At 43.5% G+C, this 19,923-nt stretch overlaps 1 protein-coding gene across 1 annotated transcript in view; it reads right to left on the bottom strand.

The window, feature by feature from the left end:
* Positions 1-3,520: 3,520 nt before the first annotated feature.
* LOC124775979 (protein Wnt-10b-like) overlaps positions 3,521-19,923 on the bottom strand; it is a 428,525-nt gene continuing 412,122 nt past the window's right edge. Inside the window, exon 6 of the mRNA XM_047250820.1 lies at positions 3,521-6,828. Coding sequence (XP_047106776.1) covers positions 6,510-6,828 — 319 coding nt within the window. The 3' untranslated portion in view covers positions 3,521-6,509. The remainder of the gene's footprint in view (positions 6,829-19,923) is intronic.

Below are 19,923 nucleotides of genomic sequence, written 5' to 3'. Positions count from 1 at the left end.
GTGTGTGTGTGTGTGTGTGTGTGTGTGTGTGTGTGTGTGCTCATCTTAGAAACTCATATGGATGAGTATTTTTGAGATTGACCATTATCTTGGAGTTTTTGGTTTTTCTCTATATGGCTAATCTTGCGCTAATTTTGCATGCTTTGGAGTTTTTCTTTCTTCCTTATTACCAAAAGGTGAATGAGGATGATGAGACGAGTTCTGATAGCGAAGAAATAAAAAACATTACTATGTACTTGGGGACGGATGGAAGAGATATCAGTGTTTGTTGAAGATGTTGGATGCAACAGGAATATGAAGGCGAAGCACTTGGCATACAGGAGAATGAAATTGAGAGACCGATAATACCAAAATGTAACAGGGCGATGTGGTGAAGAGGTGGGAACAATGAATTTCTATTCAAAAGGTTTCACAACGTCCTGCAGGTTTTCCAATATCATTTCCGGGGAGTGTTAGGATGCCCCTTCCGAGATGGAGTCTTGGGCCTCACTTATCCGCCTGAACTGGAGATTCCCTCCTTCTTATCACCTCATCCTAAACTCGATCTTATACTGAAAACTTTTTGTAATCACAGTAAACAAGATGTTTTCAAAATTGAGGATTGATCAAAATGTATTTCCCTTCTGTCGAGTAGTTTGTGTCTTTTATCTAGTAAGTTTTTTTCATTCTCAGTGTGAAGAGAATGGAAACATAACGTTAGGATCCTGTCTATGTCCTCCATAAAATATTCTTGTAATATACTTTTCTGAAGAACACTGTGAATTGCATACTCACCAATGAGAGTCACGGGTAACGCTATGACCCGACACTGATGTTCTGGGCGAGGTCCTGTTGGTAGAGTAGTTGGCTTGCCGTTGAGTTTCACCTTTCTGTAGAGAAGTGTCGAGTGTTGTGGATGAGTGTGGTATGAGCAATTGCAGCATCAAATAGTGAAGATGACCTTTTTCTCCTCCACTAAGATTTGAAGCGACTACATCTTGCCCGTAGAGCCACATAACTAGTTGCATCTGCGGCCGTAATTGCTGGATCGCTTTTTCGTATCACATAAATAAACACTGCAGTAGTGCGGAATGAAGCGGAGAAGTGAGTTTCAGGTGATGACCAAATCGGCCACCATAATAAGATACTGGATGAGAAAATATGTATGTATGGCCAGACTAATCAAGCAGCTTTGCACTTGGTTTGGGATCCGGGAATTACGAAAACTCTTATTCACTCTCAGAAGGAACCCATTTATTGTAACACTAGTAATACTGTATACACAAACTCTACACAAAAACACCGTACATTGTTTCTGAAGAGTTGGATGTTTCTGCATTACGAATGCAGTGAGAGCTTTACACATTAACGTGATGATTACTGACTAAAATAATTTAAATAATAAACATAAATAATATTTCTACGAAGTTGTAATTACAACTACTAATTTTTTATACATTTTGACAAATAATAACTTATATTGAAAACACTTTTATACGTCCATTAGAAAATATTAAAATTTCAAATTTTTCACTTAATTATCGAAGTGAAGTACATTCTAATGTATGACAAAAGTTAGATGTACTGAAACTTAAGTATACCTTCAATTTAGATATGGAATAATATTTGAGAAAAATAATCAGAATGGAGGTAAAGAGATCAATGTTCTTATAAGAAATACATCCATTGTATGATTGTAGAAAAGCATGTTATTTCGTAAATACAGAAATAAAATCTTAAAGGAAAGACGATTTTCGACAGTAAGTGCTTTAAAAATGTTGTAATGGGCAACATCTGAAATACGGCAAAATGTCATCTCCGTGCTTATTGCTTCACGGCAGAACTATAAGGTTTCCTTAGTCTTTAGCCGAAAGGTGCTACTTTTTTGTGGCCGAGAAACCCGACAAAAGGTTGTAGAAACAGCCTTCACTCAATTGAATTATGTATTTCAGAAGTCTAATTCTGCGTCCGTGTCAAAACAGAGAAGGGCCTCCTGCTGTCTGAAACCTCTCACTGGATGTCTTCGCAACGACAACTTTGTTCGATAGAGGAAGTCACGATACGGAGATCTAAAGCAAATTCTATGAAGTGAATGGTCTTGCTAGATTTTTAAGTCAGCCATTGTTAACACAAGCGATATTATGATAGAAACTTTAATTATCTGTGCAAAATGAAACGTCGCTTGCAACAAAACGGGGGCAAAATGTATCCCATTGAAAGTTTGCTGAAACAAAAAGGTTATTGCGTGATAATAAGAAGACAACGTGATTCCAGGAATGTGATCGGACTGCTAGCTGTCAGTTTACAGAAATATATATTGCGTCGACACCTTAAAGTATCTCCGTAAACGCTAAAATTATAGTAAAACCCAGCTATAACCCGAAGGATATCTGCTTCTGTAGACATGCAGTTTACTGTCCACTCAGTTCGTACAACAGAAACGACCACTACTCTGTCTGCCTTTCCCGAACATTTTTATCGCCGTTGGGAATCTTAGGGAATACAAAAAACATTCTGAGCAAAGCATTTGATTGAAGGATCATACAAAATCTCATAAAGTGGTGTTTTTGTATGTTAAATATTTTTATTAACCACAGCGCACATTTTCATAGAACGATTTACAGATAGCCTTGGGGAATCCCTAATATTCAGAAATAACAATGCTCTCGAGATATTTTATTGAGCTATACGTTAACAATGGATTTTATGAGGCATTCTTGACAACGAGGTAGCCAAAAGAAACATATCTACAACTCCCTTGGAGTCATGTTATTTCAGTACGTAATGTAATTCCCTCAAATCACGGTGAATGTGTCTAATCTTGACCTGCGCATGTTCTGTTTATCGCGAATCCCAAAGCAACAGATTGCCGGCATAATAAGTGCAAATCTTAGTACGCTCTATGGAGACATCCTTCATAGTGTTTTGGCTTAACGATCTAAGGGCTGGGAATATATTGTGCCCTTGTGTATAGATTTTTTTTGGATAATGCTGCAGTCAGAATTATTGGAGTACAAACCTCTGCCATGAAGCCACGGAACTTGGTTTTTATTGCCACGTACTCAGAGTTCTTCCAGAAGGGACTTTCAGGTCATTAGATACACTGGGACGGTATCTGTAGATGATCGACCAACATATAGCCCAACTTTTATTTAGTTTTTGTGGAGAAGCACGAAACCAGGCGTTTGCGAGTTTACGTAAGTAAATGATTCTGCAGACAGAATAGTGTCAGGTATTTCTAACGATTATTCTGAAACTTAAAATAATTATCGAAAAACAATAGTGTACTCTGATGTTGCGTGTCCGCCAATCGTGCTAGTTGAATCTGGGCGACATAAGAATGACGGAAATGTGTGAGCTATGAATAAACTCTGCCGAAAGACATCTTTACTCAGCACGAAAGAAACTTGTAAAACCTCACAGTATACAAACCTTGCACATCGACTAGTAACTAAGGCATCACATCCTTTCTTCCGCCCCCCCCCCCCACCCAAAATCACCCACCGACTGTGCGAATATACATCGAATATGATGGAACACAGCGAATCATGGATTTCCTTTGCTCTGAAGAAATACCGTTTTACAGTTTACAGATCGTAGCTGTCCAAACTAGTAACTAAGGCATCACACCCCATCTATGATGTTGGGAAGAACTCCGCTAACAGCAGGTACAATTGTTGTAGGTGTTTATTAAAAAACAAATGGTTTCCGGCTTAAAGCCTCATCATTACGGCCAACAACGTTAAAAGATCATAGGCATACCCATCGCTCATAGTCAAAATTTACTGTCTAAAGAATATCGTAAACACCTTGGCGAGCGAAAGGCAAAGAAGGCTTGGGAGCGATAGTTATGTCTATGATCTTTTAACATCGTTGCACCTGATGAAGCGGCTTAAAGCTGCGAAACCGATTATGTTATAATAAACAACAATTTTACCAGCTGTTAGCGGAGTTCTTCCTAACATCGAAATTACACTAGTGTAACGAAAGTAACATGCTCTTTCTTCACCCGCCTTCTATGTAGGTATAAACTTTAGTATTTTTATTTATACTGAAAATGTCTTCACCCATGTCCTTCTGGTTAATATTGAACTCGCTAAGCGTTGTGTTCTCATTGCAACTGGCACTATAGAAAAATTGTGTTGTAAGACGTAAAGTACGTCTCTTTCCATTTGAATCTTAATTATTACTATGATGTCGGTGCTCAGAGGACATGAAGGAAATCTTCTGCGATGTCTATGACATTACCGTATTAACGTCGTAAAACAACTAAGTCCTGAAAGTGACAGCAGAGCACTGGTAGTAATGAGACTACGGACAATTCAGAAAACCAGGGAAATATGCCCCTCTAAAATGTATTTCAGTTATAAAAACAGGAAAATAACCAAGGACTCCATGATACCTATACATAGTTCACTTTGTGTCTGTACGGAATAGGTATTCAGACGTGGATAAGTTTGTACAAGTCTATTTGTTTGGCAGTTGTTGATTTAAAATGAAATAATGGGGTAAAATTCACGTCTATGATTACATTACAGAATTATACGCCCAATATGTTTCTGGTTCCCACCCGCAAGTGGTTTGGAGTGAAGGACCTCGTTGGGAAGAATAACGCACAGAGCTAATTCACACGTGTCCTACGACAAAATCTGTCGTACTAAGTATTCTTCGCGCTCCCTATTAGGTTCATAGTTGGAGGATGTATTCATCAACTTCACAAAGAATTGAAACACCAAGACAGTACAACTGGGGAAAATTCCTCTACAGTAAGCTCATCATTATCACTTGCGATTATAGACTTTTTTGTTGTAAACATAGAATAATAGAGTCATTCGGAAGCACTGTTCACGGCAGACAGTTTCTTCTGTTTGACCTATGTATATTGATTTCTCGCTAAAGTAGTGCTTAGTTTTCGTAAGTGATGTATTTTTTAGTGTTACCACTTTCTGTGATGAAACTTGCATCTTTGGTATTATATTCACCTCCGTCCAAAAATTACTACAATATAATTATTTTCGCTCCAAGTGCACATTATAAAGTGTTTTTTCTGAAGTTAGTCTTTTTTGGAAGTAAGCAGCGAGAGGCGGACGCAAAAGATCGTGGAAAGTAGCTGTTAATGACCTGTTTGTGGGAGAGGGTGGAGTGATAAGAAAGGAGCCAGTACACACTGATGAATTAAAACTAAAAAGTATTAATACTGATGTTAATAAAATGAAAGTTTTCTTCACCTCTGCAGGATACGATGGTAAGCTGTTACAGCTAATTAGCGATGTGGTTGACCATTACGGATGACTACCATTATTTTTACGCAAGTGGACGGACGTATCATGGGTTTACATATAAGCAAGGACATTCAGGTGAGAGACTAACACAACAAGTCAATATTCGAACATTCGTGTATAGAATTTGTCATTAGTATCACACTATAGGTGTCGCACGCCGTTTTAAGATACGGAAAAATTATTTTGTAAGAGATTAGACACGTCACTTTCCGTCTGTCGCTCATCTGAAGTAGAAAAATGTAGGTCCTCAGAAGACATCAGAGAAATCTTGTGTGACGTCTACAAAGCTCCGTTTGGATAATGTACATCACCCGTCAAGTATTACGGTGGTAAAGCGACGAAGTCCTGACTTCAATTCTGTGAACGCCATTTACTGCCACGATGAGGCTAATTTCTTCTGGTATTCATAAAATATATTGCTAGAGGGCATCCCTGTTAACAGTTTTCGTTCAACCACTTCTGCATCTAACACTTGACGCATTCAAATAGGGATGTTTTCGAAATATCGTGGAAGGAAAATGAGAACATCAAGCCGGCTGATAATCACATAGACATGATAGTCGTTATTTTCGCGAAGAAAGCTAAAAGATCACAATACATAATTTTTGACGCATTAGTATGGTGCTGAACGTGTTCCTATCCGACACCGAGATCTATGCACACACGTCGAAATGTTTCAACAAACGTGGTGGCTTGGGTAATGACATGCTGTACGAAATTTTATGTTACGCTAGCCACTGAGCGACCGTGTTTTGGTTTTGGTTTTCATTGGAAAGCTGTGATTCATTCGCCGTTGTTGCTTTACTCTGCGTTTTTCTTATCAAATTGAATAGTAACACTTAAGGAATAATCCACACATTCCTAGCCATGCGGCTGAGAAGTAAGTTACCTGCTTCGAAAGGGTATTAGAACGTTAATGCATCGCGCGTCTCTGAATTATTAGAAACCTGTGGAAAGCAGATGTGAGGATTTGCCTACGGAGAAACGTGACGGTGAGCACGTTAGATAATCAGTGAAGATCTCGAATACATTGTATGTATTTAAGAAAGGGCCTTTGCTTGGGAAGTACCCCTCTAATTAGTGCGACAAGACGCGTTCTTCTTGTGGATTGTCGAGCGGCTCTCGGACACGCTCGGTTCGCAGTGGGGCGAGTACCGTCAGAGGCGGCGTCGCGTCACACACGACGACCTCGCAGCGTGCGCTGCAGGGACTGCGGTCAGCAGAGACGGGTGGGACTCCGGCGCGGCGTCACTTGCAGACGGTGACCCACTCCTCGATGGTGCAGTTCTGGCAGGCTACGCGGCAGCACCAGTGGAAGCGGCAGTGGCAGCGGTCGACGCGCCGCTGCCGGAAGACGTCGTAGCCGCGGCCGCAGCACAGCGAGGCGCAGCTGTCGGTTCCCGTCGAGGTGCGGTTGCAGCGCCGGCCCACCGTGCCCGGGAAGTCGACGGAGGAGTCGCGCTCGCAGAAGGTGGGCGACCGCTGGTAGTAGAGCAGGTCGCGCGACAGCTCGCCCAGCGCCGGGAACTTGCGCCGCCTCCGCCGACGCTTCCGCCGCCCCCGCGACCTGCCACCCCCGCCGCCGCGGCCACCCGCCGCCCCCGGTTTCGCCTCGTCGCTCCGCTCAGCGGACGACGGCCGTCTCGTGTTGTCCTCGGCGATCGTGAGAGGAGAACTGTTGTGGAAAATACTTAATCAGTTAGGAGGTTTCGATACATCGTCTTATTTTCAGACACTTAAAGGAGCTTTTCAATCTCAAACATCTCTGATGTAGACATGTGGAATAATCGGGTCTGCTGCCGGATGTTTGTGTCGCTCTGACACAATATTTCGGCCACGTAACTAGTTGCCTTCTTCAGGTACTACCTGAGACTGCCGTGTTGACATGAAATGGCTGGATCTATACCCATGATGTGTTTGAAGAACCAGCGTCCTTGAAAACGCTCTGTCTTACGAAACGTTCCTTGGTGGTGCGGATTCGGGGGTTATACGGTATTGGCTAGGGGTCGGTTTTCCCCTTTCATATGAATACGTATGACTATCGCCTGAATTGGTGATGGATGGTAGTGATTGGTGCTCTCTGGTCAGGGTTTTCATTCCTTCCCAGAGAGTTGATGAGTTGGTGTGGTGATGCGTTGGATGATTCATAGAATTTTAATGATTTTTGCTTTATGAGATGATAGAATGAGGGCTGTCCTAACACTGCTCTTAACTCATCATTGCTCGAGAACCACGGAGCGTCCGCAACGACTCGGAAGGCTTTGTTTTGGGTGATTCCCAACTGTTTGAGATTGGTGTCTGCTGCCATGCTCCACGCTTCTGATCCGTAGAGTATGGCTGGCAGGATGATGGTTTTCCAGATTTTGAGCTTGGCAGGTACTGTGAGTCACCTGCCTTTTAGGAGTGGATATAATTGAAAGAGCCGGGTGGAACCCTTGTTTCTAGCCTCTCTGATGTGATGGGTCAATGTTAGATTTTTGTCCAGTATTTATGCCGAGAGGGCGCTGGGTGCTCTCTTTGCCGTCCGCGCCCGCCCGGCGCTACTTGTAATGTGTTGTCTCTTCCCCCGTGCTCCCTCGGACGTCCGCGCCCGACTTGGGCGCCATCTGTGGCAGCTCTCTGAGGCCTGTCCTGTGTCGGGCGTTTCGTTCGCGGTCCGCGCCCGCCAGGTGCTGCTCCTGATGTTTTGGCCCCTCCCTGGTGCTCCCACGAACGTCCGCGCCCGATTCGTCCACCATCTGTGGTCGTGGCACCTGTCTGGGGCCGCACCCGCGTTTGGCGTACCGTTCGTGGTCCGCGCCCGCTTGGCGCTGTTCCTGAGGTGTTGGCACTTTCCTGGTGCTAGTCCACCAAATACTGGGCAAGATCCTCCAACACGGCAGTTTCAGGTAGCACCTGAAGAAGGCAACGAGTTACGTGGCCGAAATATTGTGCCAGAGCGACACAAACATCCGGCAGTAGACCTGATTATTCCAGATGTCAAGATCTCGCCGGGGAAGCCTGAAGAGTTACATCTATAATGTATATATGAAAACTGATGTGAAGAAGGGAAAATTTGTGCCAAGACTAGGATTCGAACCCAGGTCTCGTGCTCACTTGACAGATGCCCTAACCACTACGCGACCTTGGCACATTGGCTTTGCACCGCTGCACAGACTTCCTGGCACGGCTCCCTCCTCAAACAATGGGAGTACCAAATGGGCTGAGGGGTGAATGGGAATTTGGATGGAGGAAAGAGGCGTAATAGTTCAATCCATGCAAGTTATGCAAAGCCACTCAGCCAGGATTGCAAAGTGGTTAGCAAATCTACCTAGTGAGCAGGAGATTCGGCTAAGAATCCTGGGCTTGGTACAAATTTTCATTCCTCTCTTCAATCTGCATATGCAGGGTCGTCCATTGATAGTGACTGGTCCAAATATCTCACGAAATAAGCGTCAAAGGAAAAAACTACAAAGAACGAAACTTGTCTAGCTTGAAGGGGGAAACCAGATGGCGCTTTGGTTGGCCTGCTAGATGGCGCTGCCATAGGTCAAACGGATATCAACTGCGTTTTTTAAAAATAGGAACCCCCATTTTTATTACATATTCGTGTAGCATGTAAAGAAAAATGAATGTTTTAGTTGGACCACTTTTTTCGCTTTGTGATAGATGGCGCTGTAAGTCACAAACGTGTAAGTACGTGGTATCACGTAACATTCCTCCAGTGTGGACGGTGTTTTCTTCGTGATACATTACCCGTGTTAAAATGGACCGTTTACCAATTGCGGAAAAGGTCGATATCGTGTTTATGTATGGCTATTGCGATCAAAATGCCCAACGGGCGTGTGCTATGTATACTGCTCGGTATCCTGGACGACATCGTCCTAGTGTCCGGACCGTTCGCCGGATAGTTACGTTATTTAATGAAACAGGAAGGGTTGAGCCACAAAAAATGGTTCAAATGGCTCTGAGCACTATGGGACTTAGCTTCTGAGGTCATCAGTCCCCTAGAACTTAGAAGTACTTAAGCCTAACTAACCTCAGGACATCACACACATCCATGCCCGAGGCAGGATTCGAACCTGCGACCGTAGCGGTCGCGCGGTTCCAAACTGTAGCGCTTACAACCACTCGGCCACTCCGGCCAGCGTTGAGGCAAATGTGAAACGTCAACCACGACCTACAACAAATGATGATACCCAAGTAGGTGTTTTAGCTGCTGTCGCGGCTAATCCGCACATCAGTAGCAGACAAATTGCTCGTGAATCGGGGATCTCAAAAACGTCGATGTGGAGAATGCTACATCAACATCGATTGCACCCGTACCATATTTCTATGCACCAGGAATTGCATGGCGACGACTTTGAACGTCGTGTACAGTTGTGCCACTGGGCACAAGAAAAATGATGGAACGATGACAGATTTTTTGCACGCGTTCTATTTAGCGACAAAAGCGTCATTCACCAACAGCGGTAGCGTAAACCGGCATAATATGCACTATTGGGCAACGGAAAATCCACGATGGCTGCGACAAGTGGAACATCAGCGACCTTGGCGGGTTAATGTATGGTGCGGCATTATGGCCCTCATTTCATCGATGGCAATCTAAATGGTGCAATGTATGCTGATTTCCTAGGTAATGTTCTACCGATGTTACTACAAGATGTTTCACTGCATGACAAAATGGCGATGTACTTCCAACACGATGGATGTCCGGCACATAGCTCGAGTGCGGTTGAAGCGGTATTGAATAGCATATTTCATGACAGGTGGATTGGTCGTCGAAGCACCATACCATGGCCCGTACGTTCACCGGATCGTACGTCCCAGGAATTCTTTCTGTGGTGAAAGTTGAAGGATATTTGCTATCGTCATCCACCGACAACGCCTGACAACATGCGTCGACGCATTGTCAATGCTTGTGCGAACGTTACGGAAGGCGAACTACTCGCTGTTCAGAGGAATGTCGTTGCTGGTATTGCCAAATGCATTGAGGTTGACGGACATCATTTTGAGCATTTATTGCATTAATGTGGTATTTACAGGTAATCACGCTGTAACAGCATGCGTTCTCAGAAATAAGTTCACAAAGGTACATGTATCACATTAGAACAACCGAAATAAAATGTCAAACGTACCTACGTTCTGTATTTTATTTTTAAAAAATCTACCTGTTACCAACTGTTCGTTACAATTGTGAGCCATATGTTCGTGACTATTACAGCGCCATCTGTCACAAAGCTAAAAAAGTGGTCCTACTAAAACATTCTTATTTCTTTACGTACTACACGAATATGTAATAAAAAATGGGGGTTCCTATTTTTTAAAAAAACGCAGCTGATATCCGTTTGACCTATGACAGCGCCATCTAGCGGGCAAACCATAGCGCCATCTGGTTTCCCCCTTCAAGCTAGACGAGTTTCGTTCTTTGTAGTTTTTTCGTTTGACGCTTATTTCGCGAGATATTTGGCCCTCTCACGATCAATGGACCACCCTGTATATGAAGACTGATGTGACGAAAGAAAATTTGTACCAAGACCAGAATTCGAACACAAGTCTCGTGCTCACTAGACACACGCCCTAACCACTACGCGACCTTGGCACATTGGCTTTGCACCGCTGCACAGACTTCCCTGCCACGCCTCCCTCATCAAACAATGGGAGTACCAAATGGGCTGAGGGGTGAACTGGAATTTGAATTGAGGATGGAGGCGTAGTAGTGCAGTCCATGCAATTATGCAAAGCCACTCTGTCAGGGTGGCGAAGTGGTAAGCAAATCTGCCTAGTGAGCAGGAGATTCGGCTAAGAGTCCTGGGCTTGGTACAAATTTTCATTCGTCTCTTCAATCTGCATACATACTTCCATCACTTGATACGAAATTTTTTTGTAAATTAACTGTATTTTCCGCCGATGCTTCAAAGAGTATGATAGTAATATTAAATTGGAAACTCTTTTCTGATGTAAGCTCGTGGACTTTCACGGCCACTCTCTAAATGAATGAAATTGGGTGTTAGGCCTCGTCAACGTTTCCAACGTCTTTGGAACGGTTGACTGCTAGAGTCTGGGAATGGCCTTCCCATACACAAAGTTTTCAAAGATACTTTCACAAACTTTGGGGACAGGTTCCTTACACCAAAAGAAGGAAAAAAGTTCACGTAAACGTATGTCCGTAAATCCTTCATTTTCGCGTTATTACAGAAAGTTGACAGTGAGCATCTTTCCAACAATTTCACTTATATAAGCACCCGTTTGTCTAATTGTATCCTAGGTGGCGTTGCGTTATCAGTTGTTTACATTCTCCATTAGTCTCTTGTCAACGTGTCCATTGTGTTCATGTACTACAGTTAGTGAGTTGCCTGAAAGTACTCCGTTCAAATATGGCAGGCTATTCATTTCTTGAGCAGGCAGACATGATTTTTATGTGTAGCCGCACCAATGGCAGTGGACATGAAGCTGCATGACTGTATCAGAGGGCGTTTTCAGGCCAAGGCAACTGTATCATCCAACCTCTGATACCTCTGTATCGTCGCTTTACCGAGACAGGATCCGTAGCGCCACAGACTATTGACTGAGGAAAACTGCCTGTCGCTCGTACGTCTGATTAGGAAAAGCAAGTTATACGGGCTGTCCAAAATTAGGCAGGCATCAGAGCAAGACAGGTGACCCTGGGACTTGGTACATCCCGAAGTTCAGCATGGAGGTAACTTCACGAGTACCTCATGTACCTTTACGCTCTTCAGCGGGTGGAGAGCCTCACCACTGCCTATCACCCACCATGGAAGAACTTTTTCCGATGGTTTATTGCACAAACTGTCAATCCGTCGTTTCTCTCTTCGGTTTTGTTTACAGACGAGGCAACGTTTGAAAGAGAGAGAACAACAAATTTCCACGTTCAACACGTATGGGCCGATAGCAATATTCATGCTAAAGTATAGGCTAGACATCAGCATCAGTTTAAGACTAAAGTGTAGGATGGAATTGTAGGTGACTGTCTGATACGGCCATACGTTCTGACAGCACGTGTTACACGCGCTGTCTACAGAGACTTCATTCAGAACAGACTGCAAGACCTACTGGAAGAGGTGCCCCTGTAAATAAGAAGAAACGTATGGTTTACGCATTATGGAGCTCCAGCACATTTCAGTCTGAGTGTTCTAGATGCACTGAATAGTATCTACCATGGAAAATGGGTAGGTAGAGGACGATCAGTTCCATGACCTACACGTTCTCCCGACATCAGTCTTTGGGTTTATTATCTCTGGAAGTACATTAAACCATTGGCCTATGCAGCAACTATCCGAAAACTTGCGAAAACATTGGAAACCGTCAGCGAGTATTTGAAAGGCTGTGACAGTCCATGTTTCGACGAGTGCATGCTTGTTTAGAAGTAAGAGTACTGCATTTCGGGCACTTACTATGAGTTTATGCGTTTATGAGCTCCATACACTTAAACTGCAAACGTCAGTCTGTTCAGTGAGGGTTTATGAGACACGAGGTACCGGTCCCTTCGGATACTCCTTGCTTAGAAGGGGTGCGTTGCTTGCCTCAGCGACACTGGTTGTTGCACTGTAGGTGCAACCGGAACGGAGAGGTTTCTATCGAGAAGAAAGACAAATCTCTATTTTCCGAAGAAGAGAAGCATCCTTTTTAGTCGTCGTACAGCAATAATCTGATTGATTCACTGATGTGACCTTATTATGCTTAGCCAACATGGCCTTGCTGTGTTGGTACTGCAAACGCTGGAAGCAAGAAAGCTGAAGCTGATATTTTTTCCAAGGACGTGTAGCTATGTATCTATAGCTTAATGCCATTCTTTTGGGTAAAATATTCCGGAGATCAAATAGCCCCCCCCCCCCCCCAATTTGATCTCCGAGCAGTGGCTACTCTTAGTGACGGCGTCAACGGGAAAAACAAAACTGGTGTTCTTCAGAATGTTAGATGATAATCCATGAGTAAGTATAATAATGGATAAGAAAAGAGGATTGCGAGAAAGCTACTTTGAATAGCATATTGAACGTATTATAGTAATCAAGGTAGACGCGTAGCCGATACCTAACACAATAGTACGTCTACTAGATCGACAGATGATGAAGAGAATGAAACAGTGCATAATGAGATAAAAGAAATTTCTCAAATAGTTAAGGAAGCCAAAGTTCAGTTGCGTTGGGTGACTGAAGTCCGATTGTAGGGAAGGAAGAAAAAATGGTTGGACCACATGCACTGAGAGGAAGAAGTGAAAAAAGAATCCATCTAGTAGAATTTTGCAATTTAACAATTGCTAACGATTTTAGAATCATAAAAGAAGGTTTTGTACGTTGCAAAGATCTGAAGAAAATGGAAGGTTTCAGGTTGATTTGTACAGTGGTAGTTCCAGATAAATTATATAATGGCAAGACAGAGTTTTAGAAACCAGATTTTAAGGTGCAAAATATTTCCAGTAGGCAACGATCGACGGAGAAAGAAAAACAACAGAAAACAAATCGGAAGACGAATCGGTATCTTTGGGAGCTGAAATAGTGAAGGCAGCAAACAGTCAAATGGGCAAAAATAGAAGCACGAGAAGAAAACCTTGCTAACAGAAGAGGTTTTGACTTTAACTGATGAAAAGATAAAATATCAAAATGCGGGGAAAAAATGGAAATGTCGCGCGACTAGGGCCTCCCGTCGAGTAGACCGTTCGCCTGGTGCAGGTTTTTCGATTTGACGCCACTTCGGCGACCTGCGCGTCGATGGGGATGAAATGATGATGATTAGGACAACACTACACCCAGTCCCTGAGCGGAGAAAATCTCCGACCCAGCCGGGAATCGAACACGGGCCCTTAGGATTGACAGTCTTTCGCGCTGACCACTCAGCTACCGGGGCGGACAAAATGCGGGAAATGAAGGAGGTAGGTATGAATACAGGAAAATAAAATGTAAGATTGATGGATAGTCCAAAATGGCTAAGCAAGTATGCCTAGAGGACGAATGCATCGCTGTAGAAGCGTGCATAACTAGGGAAAAGATGGGTGCCACATATCGAAAAAATTAGAGAGGCCTTTGGGGAAAAGGGAAACAGCTGTATGAATATTAAGAATTCAGATGGGAAGTTAGAACTAAGCAAAGAAAAGAAAGCTGGAAGATGAAAAGAAGAATGGCAATGGGTAGAAAACATTTGTATAAAATAGAAATTCGTTAACAACGAATCTATCTATCGCTATCGCTTACGCCTTCGTCCCGCATTTTGCCCGGGGTTGCCGTGGTTAAATCGGATTTGGCATGTTAATTGGGAGGGGTGGCCAGATGCCTTTACTCCCGCCATCCCATACCCCCCGGGACAGAATCAGAGTACCCCATCTGTGTGCGTCTAGTGTAAATCATGGAAAAGTGCGGATGTGTTGCAAATGTCTGTGAGTCGTGTAACTGAGGCGGAACGGGGTACTATCCCGGCATTCACCTAGAGGGATGTGGAAAACCGCCGAAAAACCACATCCAGGCTGCCCGGCACACCAGCCCTCGTCGTTAATCCGGTGGGCGGATTCGATCTGGGGCTGGCGCGCCTACCCGAGTCCGGGAAGCAGCGCATTAGCGCTCTTGGCTAACCTAGCTGGTCAAATTCGTTAACAACGAATATAAAATTTAAATGTTAGTAAGTCTTTTCTTAAGGGATGTGCGCGTAGTGTAGCCTTGTAGGAAAGTGAAACGTAACAACAAACAGTTGAGACAAGAAGAGGTTAGAAGCTTTTGAGGTGTGATGCTACAGCAGAATGCTTAAGCTTGGATGGGTAGATCGAAAAAATAATGAGGAACTGGGCAAACCATTATGTCACACCTGACTAAAAGAAGAGTTGGTTGATAGAACACAACCTGACTCATCAAGAAATCGTCATTTTGATAATGGAGGGAATAACAGGAGGCAAAAATTGTGGAAGGCCACAACAGCTGGAACAGAGTAGGCAGGTTTCAATGGACGTTCGCTACAACAGTTACACAGAAAAGAAGAGGCTTTGCACAGGACGGAGAGATGCACAAACCAGTTCCTCCGGACTCAGGACCTCAACAACAAAAACAACCCCTTTAGTTATCACAGCAGAATAGTGCTCACAGTCTATTCGTTTTCCACCTAAAATTATAGCTACATTAACGGAGAGGATTGCCATTTACTACAAGGACGTCCTCTCTTTTCATTCGTATTTTGTGTGCTGCTTCCTAACACGTCAGCTAAAAGTGGTTCAAGTCCAGAGCTGAAGCGTTTTGCACAATTCCATGGTGCGAACCCGAGATCCATGAAGAGGTTTAGTCACCGCTGTGCCGTATTGTGTGGCATCGTGCCAGTTTTCGTTGCTTTGCTGAAGGCTGATTCCAGTTTCGCGTTGAATAACTCATTTCTAAACAGGTCTCTTTCAGGACGCCAAACTCACTCAAACATCAGTTTCAACCCTACAAAGTTTAGGCGTTCCCCCGTTTATTCGACAGAAGGCATCTACCGATGGTTGGTTAGGATGGTAATAATGAAGTCTCGTGTATCAGATGTAAACGTACACGATTTCTTTAGTTCACTACAAGTTTTGAAGCAAGCGCGCCCAGCGGAGAAAGTAATACAAACGCTATAGAATAAACTGCTCCTTCTTCAACAGCATTGGAAGCGTGTGTCTGTATGTAGGATTCCGGGTCACGTGAGAATGTGGGGAAGCGAGTGAACAGACTAAGCGAGCAAGGAGACTTGCAGAAAACACAATGCGACACAATATATCAATCCACTGCAGGCTGTCACTGTTGAGTAACACAGTGTCTGGTCGTGAGGGACAACGAGCTCAACTCGATAGAACCAAGTGTGCTGTCGACGTCATAGTCGTCCCTTTGATAGGGTAAGGTGACTTGACCATGCCCTGAATATGACACTGTCCATTAACTAATGGTGTCATACCACGGTGGCAGGACGACGTAGTATCTGATGCCTACAACATGTCACATTGTAACTTAATGAATTTTATATTTTTTCGACAGGGTAGAAGAATTTTGCACAGAGCATAAATTAATCATAGCTAACACTTGGTTCAAGAATCATGAATAAAGTTTGTATACTGGAAGAAGCCTGGAGATACTAGAAGGTATCAAATAGATTATATAATGGTAAGACAGAGATTTAGGAACCAGGTTTTAAATTGTAAGACATTTCCAGGGGCAGATGTGGACTCTGACCACAATCTATTGGTTATGAACTGTAGACTGAAACTGAAGAATCTGCAAAAAGGTGGGAATTTAAGGAGATGGGACCTGGATAAACTGACAAAATCAGAGGTTGTACAGAGTTTCAGGGACAGCATAAGGGAACGACTGACAAGAATGGGGAAAGAAATATAGTAAAAGAAGAACTGGTAGCTTTGAGGGATGAAGTAGTGAAGGCAGCAGAGGATCAAGTAGGTAAAAAGACGAGGGCTAGTAGAAATCCGTGGGTAACAGAAGAAATATTGAATTTAACTGATGAAAAGGGAAAATACAAAAATGCAATAAATGAAGCGGGCAAAAAGGAATACAAACGTCTCAAGAATGAGATCGACAGGAGCAGGGAAAATGGTTAAGCAGGGATGGGTAGAGGGCAAATGTAAGGATGTAGAGGCTTATCTCACCAGGGGTAAGATAGATACTGCCTACAGGAAAATTATAGAGACCTTTGGAGAAAAGAGAAACACTTGTATGAATATTAAGAGCTCAGATGGAAACCCAGTTATAAGCAAAGAAGGGAAAGCAGAAAGGTGGAAGGAGTATATATTGGGTCTATACAAGGGCGATGTACTTCAGGACAATATTATGGAAATGGAAGAGGATGTAGATGAAGATGAAGCTGGAGATATGATACTGCGTGAAGAGTTTGACAGGGTACTGAAAGACACAAGTCGAAACAAGGCCCCGGGAGTAGACAACATTCCATTACAGCTACTGACAGCCTTGGGAGAGCCAGTCCTGACAAAACTATACCATCTAATGAGCAAGATGTATGAGACAGGCGAAATACCCTCAGACCTCAAGAAGAATATAATAATTTCAATCCCAAAGAAAGCATGTGTTGACAGATGTGAAAATTACCGAACTATCAGTTTAATAAGTCACGGCTGCAAAATTATAATGCGAATTCTTTACAGACGAATGGAAAAACTGGTAGAACCCGACGTCGGGGAAGATCAGTTTGTATTCCGTAGGAATGTTGGAACACGTGAGGCAATACTGACCCTACGACTTATCTTAGAAAATAGATTAAGGAAGGGCAAACCTACGTTTCTAGCATTTGTAGACTTAGAGAAAGCTTTTGACAATGTTGACTGGAATACTCTCTTTCAAATTCTGAAGGTAGCAGGGGTAAAATACAGGGAGCGAAAGGCTATTTACAACTGGTACAGAAACCAGATGGCAGTTATGAGAGTCGAGGGACATGAAAGGGAAGCAGTGGTTGGAAAGGGAGTGAGACAGGGTTGTAGCCTCTCCCCGATGTATTCAATCTGTATATTGAGCAAGCAGTAAAAGAAACAAAAGAAAAATTCAGAGTATGTATTAAAATCCATGGAGAATAAATAAAAACTTTAAGGTTCGCCGATGACACTGTAATTCTGTCAGAGACAGCAAAGGACTTGGAAGAGCAGTTGAACGGAATGGACAGTGTCTTGAAAGGAGGATATAAGATGAACATCAACAAAAGCAAAACGAGGATAATGGAATGTAGTCGAATTAAGTCGGATAATACTGAGGGAATTAGATTAGGAAATGAGACACTTAAAGTAGTAAAGGAGTTTTGCTATTTGGGGAGCAAAATAACTGATGATGGTCGAAGTAGAGAGGATATGAAATGTAGACTGGCAATGGCAAGGAAAGCATTTCTGAAGAAGAGAAATTTGTTAACATCGAGTATAGATTTAAGTGTCAGGAAGTTGTTTCTGAAAGTATTTGTATGGTGTGTAGCCATGTATGGAAGTGAAACGTGGGCGAAAAATAGTTTGGACTAGAATAGAATAGAAGCTTTCGATATGTGATGCTACAGAAGAATGCTGAAGGGTTGGATGGGTAGATCACATAACTAATGAGGAGGTATTGAATAGAATTGGGGAGAAGAGGAGTTTGTGGCTCAACTTGACTAGAAGAAGGGTTCGGTTGGTAGGACATTTTCTGAGGCATCAAGGGATCACCAGTTTAGTATTGGAGGGCAGCGTGGAGGGTAAAAATCTAGAGGGAGACCAAGAGATGAATACACTAAGCAGATTCAGAAGGATGTGGGCTACAGTAGGTATTGGGAAATGAAGCAGCTTGTGCAGGATAGAGTAGCATGGAGAGCTACATCAAACCAGTCTCAGGACTGAAGACCACAACAACAACAACAACAACAGAGGAAAATTTTAGAGGAGACTTGGCCTCTACTTTCTGTAATGACATCTTAAGAGAGGCAATACTATTAACATTTTTCGTTAAGTCTTGACTCTCGCTAAACATTTACACCGTCTGATCAAAAGTATCGGGACACCACTATGTATTGCGGAATTGTCCACTATTTCCACGAGACGCGGGCCTGCCAATACAAAAGCATTTGGGGAGTTCAAATTGGTTCAAATGGCTCTGACCACTATGGGACTTAGCATCTATGGTCATCAGTCCCCTAGAACTTAGAACTACTTAAACCTAACGACATCACGCAACACCCAGTCATCACGAGGCAGAGAAAATCCCTGACCCCGCCGGGAATCGAACCCGGGAACCCGGGCGCGGGAAGCGAGAACGCTACCGCACGACCACGAGCTGTGGACATGTGGGGAGTAATGTGTTGTCTGCACAGCAGTAGTAACAGCAGAATAGGTTGGTCGGAAGAGCTCACCTGTGGAAGAACTCAATTAGGCACATTCAACCCTTGCAAAGCTGCTCGAGACGCCTGTTGATGATGTGACGGTGAAGTGGAAACACGAAGGACCAACCACACCTAAACCGAGACCTGACTGACTTCCTGTACTGACGTATAGGGACTGCCGAGAATTAGAGAGTGTGGTAGTAAAAAAAGTCTTACGAAATCAGTGGCAGGAATTAGTCTTGTGTTCCAAAGTGCTATTAGCAGTCCAGTACGGACTTAAGAAGTGGAGTACGACGCTCGAGCTGCTCCTCATAAACCACACATTTCTGTTGTCAGTGCTAAGTGACGCTGGAGGAAGAGTAAGGGTGGCAGTGTGAAGGAATGGTTTGAGGTTTGGTGAATGCATGGAGGACGTTACCTGCCGCCATGCACAGTGCGAACAGTAAAGTATGGAGGAAGCATGAAGTATGGAGGAAGCAGTGCCGTGGTATGGAGGTGGTACTCGTGGTTGTGATGTGGTCCACTTACTGCGCTTAAGTAAAGGCTAAATAAGGGAGGATATGAACACAGTTTACAGCACTGTGTACTGTGCACAGCACAGCAACAGTTCGTAAGCGATGATTGTTTGTATAATGGCGACAATGCAATGTGTCACAAGGCAGCATCTGTGAGGCAATGGTTTGTGGACAATAACATTCCTAAAATGGACTGGCTTGCTCAAAGTCCCGACCTGAACGCGACGGAAAACCTTCGAGATGAATCAAAACATCGACATCACTAACTTGTCTCAACTTCAGTATCTTGAGGAGTGACTGGCTGCCTTTCCTTCACAGACATTCAGACACCTCATTGAAAGTGTCCCCATCAGAGTTAA

Source organism: Schistocerca piceifrons, chromosome 2 (assembly GCF_021461385.2).
Source record: "Schistocerca piceifrons isolate TAMUIC-IGC-003096 chromosome 2, iqSchPice1.1, whole genome shotgun sequence".
NCBI lineage: Eukaryota > Metazoa > Arthropoda > Insecta > Orthoptera > Acrididae > Schistocerca > Schistocerca piceifrons.
This window is presented reverse-complemented; position numbering and strand designations above follow the sequence as displayed.